The 6,000-nt window shown below is 44.8% G+C and overlaps 1 protein-coding gene across 1 annotated transcript in view; it reads left to right on the forward strand.

Annotated features, from left to right (window-relative positions):
- Nucleotides 1–4,993, forward strand: part of LOC128708403 (neuroligin-3) — a 58,960-nt gene extending 53,967 nt beyond the window's left edge. The window contains exon 8 of the mRNA XM_053803380.1: nt 4,713–4,993. Within this exon, the coding sequence (XP_053659355.1) occupies nt 4,713–4,993 (281 nt within the window). The remainder of the gene's footprint in view (nt 1–4,712) is intronic.
- The last annotated feature ends 1,007 nt before the right edge of the window (nt 4,994–6,000 follow it).

Genomic DNA, 6,000 nt, shown 5'->3' on the forward strand with positions numbered 1-6,000 from the left:
TGTCAGTTCTGCATAATGTTGCAGTCTGTTTGAAAAAGATGGATGTATAATCTGTTTAGCATAGAATTAGGCCGTTTGTGTTTTAAACGACTTGTAGAAGACCAGAGAACATTTCGTACTACCAGAAATATCGTTGTTGCATTCAGTTTGTCGTGGGGATGGCTTTTTATTCCAGTTCCACCACTATTGATACTAGCACCACCATTGGTACACTTACCCTAATTGATTCCATCTAGCAACCTTGTTATTTTGGTTAAATATTAACCTGTCAACAAGCAGAACTGAAAATATGTACACTGCATTCCACAATCACTATACATTTTGTTTGTAACTTTTGATATATGGCAATGATGGATATGCTTTCTACTCCATTACGTGCATGATTTATTGTATTACAAACGCATACAAAATCACACACATTATTGCACCGTTGAAGTTCAATGAGATCAGCTACTTTAATCTTGATTGATTGCGGAACCACAGCAGGAAGATCCCATTATCGTACGACCATGTTCCAATTTTTCCACTCCCGTACGGTGTCCATTGTTGTTGCCTCAAGTGTGTCCATCATGTACCGCTTGCTGGTCAATAAGTCTCCGATCCGGTACGGTCATAATCCCCGCTAAAGAAGGAAAAACAATCACACAGAGCAACCTAGTTTAACACAACAATGGTGACCAGTTTTGCGAATACATTACGCTACATGTACCACATGGTTCCCAGACCAATGTGGGTCCGTGTGGGTACTATTTATTAACAATTCTTTAACCTGAATGCTGTCGTCTCACCGCTTCACAGCGGTACCACCACCCATTACACCTGCTGCATGCGTTACAAAAGCATTAAATGGTAGTCCTCCCGGTGCCCAACAGTGCGACCCCCGCCTCGGTACGGCGCAGAACTGCTGCTGAATGCTTTCAGTGTGCGGCAGCCGTGTTAAACAATCTACCCCCGGACGTTGAAATCAAATTAAACACCGCTTAACACGCAGCCCGCGTAGTTACAATTGTCGCTTTGCAGGAGTGTCATGATATGTGCGCCTCCATTTATCGCCATCTACCCATTCCCGCCCACAGTCCCCTATAATGCGAAACGACCTGAAGGAACGCAGGACTGTAGGAGCTTACTTACACGGCGGGAAAACCTTGCGGGGCCGTATGATGGAACGCCATCCGCTAAGACGATTATTCTGTATCAATTATTCGCAATAATATACACTTTCAGGGCCCGAGGCGGGTACGGTTGTCAACCCACGTCACACCAGTTACGGTATTTTGCATTCTTGCGCCTGGCTTGCGAAAGAAAACAATCCCGGCCCCCGGTTACACCGAGGGTACGGGTACGAGTGTGCCTGGTGCCATTCAAAATCACTATTTCACTATAATCGTGGCGCGTGGCATGCACACAATGCTAGCTAGTGAGCGTATTATTGACTAACAGCACATACACGCCCGCATATACGCAAGGGTTTTTCGGAACACATTCCTAAGCCAGGCGAGAAAAGCCGGGTGCAGGGGAGCATAGAGGCAGGAAATCCTTAAACGATGCCGCTTCCGCTTCCGGCAGCTTTTCCGGCGACCGCGAAAGATAAAGTGATTAGCGAATGGCTTCGTCGACGCCGGAAGCGTACGAAACTCGTGCAAAAGGCAAATTAAATACATCCTCCCACCATCATCACCCTATCACCCTTCGTGCCCATTACCCTTTGCTCTATATCACTCCAAACTCCCCAACACTCCCCATTACCTACCACCTTTTGCCACCTTACCCTGCGCGAAGCGTACTACCACAACATGACAGCAATTTTTAGAAGTGGTTGCGTCTCCCATTCTGCTCACTATTGCCAGCACAATCCAGCTGGGAGCTGGGGGACAAAAAAAAACAAAAATAAAACACTTGCTCGACATCTGTGGCCTTCTCGTACCCGTTGGATTTCGCGCGAGGGGCGAGGTAACTTTCGACTGTGCACCCAGCACCCTTTACGTTACTACGGCACTTGGCGGCTCGCCTTGTACAGTTTTAAGCACACATAATTTCCTTTTCCGGGCATAAGCGATGCTGGCAGGAAGAGGTAAAAATAAGCGGTGCTACAACAACACAGTACCATCTAAAACATGGTACACGCGAGCGCCACGCTTGGCAATGACACATCCACTCTCGCTCTCTCTCTCACTCTCTGTCTCTCTATCTCACCCCTTGGAGCCGGATTAAGCGCGGCAAGCTCACACAAGGCAAGCGAAAGTCTCTCGAGGGCTTTTCTTTCCTGGGTGTGGTTCCGAATGTGTGCGATCGCGACGAATGTCGCCCAATGTACGATTTTTTTTCTATTTGTGCTCTCTTGCGGTGAATTATAACTCCTCGTCCCATCGCCAGCCAGACGACCGCCCATGCTAAATGGCTTGGGGGGGGGAGATTTTTTCGTTGTATTTTGGCTGTTTTAAATACTTCCAGTACGATAAAATCGAGACTCTCGAGGTAATTCGTAATACATCCGTTGGAGACGTACGTATGGGTGGCCGGGCCGGAATCCGGCCTGACGGTGAACTTGTTAACTTTAAAGCCCCCGGAAAGGACTATGAAATGATTGTGCTTATCTTCAAGTGCTACTGCAAGCCCGTTTGTTGGTGGATGTAACAACAACGCCCACACACAATCGAGCGTTCCTTACAAACGATACATATGTACTTGGTGTGATATTTGCTGCTAAGCCGAGCAAGTGAAGTACACTGCGACTAGAGTAACTTTTTCTGGTGTATTACCGCTGAAATTTCATTCGCTACACGATCATTTCCATCATTGCGTAGCAGACAATCCAATGTTTCACGCAAGAGCTTTTTTATGCTTCCGAACGCTACGATATTGTGCTTTCGATGAATTCTACCCACCCTAAAGCAAATTACATACATTTCTATGAAATTGGATCATTTTGAAGCTTACGGTTGTCGGAAGTATGCTCTTTTCTGAGTACTACTTTATTATTTTTTTCTCGAAATTACTTCAAATGCAGCATTATATTTTGTAGCAAGAACGTTGGAAATGTAATCGAATTCTTGAACTAAATGTTTACATTTTCATACTCTTGGTGTAACAGAACTTTAATAATGAATTCATACCCATTTGAGTTATTGGAAAACATGCTTGTGAATTAGTCAGAAATGTATTTTGTAGATGTGAAGGTAAAATTTGTGTTAAAAAGGTGGTAAAAGCACTTGGTACTAGGAAGTACTAGGCGCCTCCACTTATTGCAAGCAAATATTGGTACAGATTATACCATAGGTTTGAAAGCTTAAGCTTTCTGTCTGTCATCTGTCAAACAATCTAGGTGCCGGGCCGTACTATTTGGTACAGATTCGTAAAGGACGTAACATTTTGACATAAAAAAAACTACATAAGGGACTATTTTCACGTAACCACAATTTAAGAAAAATCGATTAAAGTTCGGTAATTTAACTTTAAATAAAATTTATTTAAAACAATATACACATTTGGTAATCTATTTCTCATTGTCATATGATGAAGCATGATATACATTGGAAAAATCTGGGAATAACGTCAGAGCGTTTTTCCCGAGTAAAACAAACCTATCAACGCATTAATTTGAGTCAATTAATTGAAACCATGCACTCATCTTCAGACGAGAAAACATTGTGATCTCATACACCAAATAAAACTCCCCATTGAAAGTGCGCTCACATTCCGACGGTCAGTGGATATGAAAACATGCTGATAAATTAATTAATTACTTTATCGCAAAACTGTGTAAACACGCGCGCCCCGGCGTAGGCACCGGTGATCTTCATCAGTCATTGCACTGGATGCATCAATTAATTGCAGCGTTTAATTTGATATTATTTTCTGGCTCAACAATCGCGCTCGGTTATCACTACTGTGTACGTAATCTGTGTACCCGGGGAAACACTATCCTGCCAACGCTGCGAACCCACAGTACTTCATTATTTTGATTGATTTATTGATAAGCATCCGTCCTGCTCAATTAGCAAAGCCGGGACAATTCTACCCGTCGCTTTTTGTTGTGTGCAGTTCGAGTCCAATTATCATGTGGCCCTGTTTGCAAACCGATACAGTCTAACACCCAAAAACCCCGTCGGGTTTTCGTTCATTTCACCCGACACGATTGAGTAATCGAATTTGATAATTACCAATTAAAGATTATTAAGTTTCCCTTTTCGCACGCGTTTTACAAGCCCACCACCTCCAACCCTCCGTTGCCACACTTGAAGCACCCCGAACACCTAGCCGGTTGTGTTAGTTTTTATTGTTAAGCCCAATTTACATCAGTCGGATTAGTGCGAGCGGTTGTCGTACACGATCGGGCACGGTTTATAAATTTGTGTCACCGACTTCCATTTCGACACTATCCCCACCGGGTGGCGGTAGTTTACTTAACCACCGTGGAGTTTGACGCCTTCTTCATCGGTTTTAACTCGAAAGCGTAAACAACCGTAAAAGCGGTCACACGCTAACACGAAACTAATCCTATCTGATCCGACAACAAATACAACACACTCATCCCCGGTTCCCCCTTCTTCGTTCCCATTCATCTCTCTTTGGAAACAATTTAAACAAACACACACACACACACAACCCCCGACCCCCGACAAACAGGACGGAACGAAACGCGCCTCCAATTGGCCAAACGGTACGGTAAACTAAAATTTTACATTTTCCCATTATTCGATTGCTTTTTCTAGATCTGCAGCAAATTAAATTACCACCAAATGGGACCGCCATCGGCATCCATATGCGGGCGGCCCAAACCTGTGCGAGCGGTTCGCCGGAAAACCGTCCCCTACACACACAAATGACCGCTTCCGGCCACTCCCATCATCATGCCCATCACGGTCAGCACGGGCAGCAGCAGCAGCAGCAGCAACATCAAGATAGTCTAACGCAATTAAAATCCCAAAATCTCAAGAACAGCGTCTGTCCCCCCCAGTTGCCCCATGCCGCGATGAGCGAGATGCGGGTCTGATTGCATACCGATTGCGGTGATTTGGTCTGAGACGATGGTTTGCGGCTTTTCCGCTAGTGACCCGCACGGTCGGTGAGCTTTCATGCCACACACCCACATGAGCGCACGCGTGTGACCGAATGGCACAGATAAACCCGTTGTTCCGTGTGGCTCTCTGTTCACTAATACAGAAAAAAAAACAAGCAAGACACGTGGACTGACATTTTCCATCGACCGGGTTTCAATTTTGCATTGCTCGGAACGCCATCTCCGTAAAGGGATCGATCAAGATGGATCTGCTCGTACTGATCTTGACGCGGGTGCTAGTTCTTCCAGCAATGGTCCTTCCAGGATTTTGGGATACAGTATGGGAGAATTAAAGAAAAAAAAACACACACACACACACAGTCCTGCTCATCAACCCGAAGGGGTACTGTTAATGTTTCCACGGAAAGAACCCTGGCCTCCCCCCTCCTAGCCACACATGTCACGGAGACGGGATTAACATAATTCCATCGCCCTATCAGTCATCAGCCAGTTGCGGGAACCAGCCACTCTGTGGGTGCGTATCGCGTCAATCAATCAGTCTAAAGCTTTATTTTCTTCCGCGAATACGGTTGCACGCATAATCACAATATCCAAGCAGACCGCAAAGCCACGATTACTTTCCCCGAATTGATTATTATGTGTGTGTGTGTGTGAGTGTTTTTTTTTTACTTTACCACTAAGCTACTCTCTGTTTCGTTTATATGCTACAGTATAACTTCATCATAAAATATTTCGACACACACGCACACACATTAGCTTTGTTCCTTGTTCAGCCTCGCAGATACTTCACTCAGCTGGCGAACGTTTTACGCTGCTAAACATCCACTGAAAAGCTACTCCAAACTTTGCCACTTAAAACTTGTCACTTTTATAAACACCTACCCAATGGTATGGCAAACTTTTCCGCAAATGATTTCACGAAAGTTTCAAAAGTCTCCTTAGACAACAACTCTTCAATCGAATTGAGGTAGTTTTGAGAG

Source organism: Anopheles marshallii, chromosome 2, assembly GCF_943734725.1.
Source record: "Anopheles marshallii chromosome 2, idAnoMarsDA_429_01, whole genome shotgun sequence".
NCBI lineage: Eukaryota > Metazoa > Arthropoda > Insecta > Diptera > Culicidae > Anopheles > Anopheles marshallii.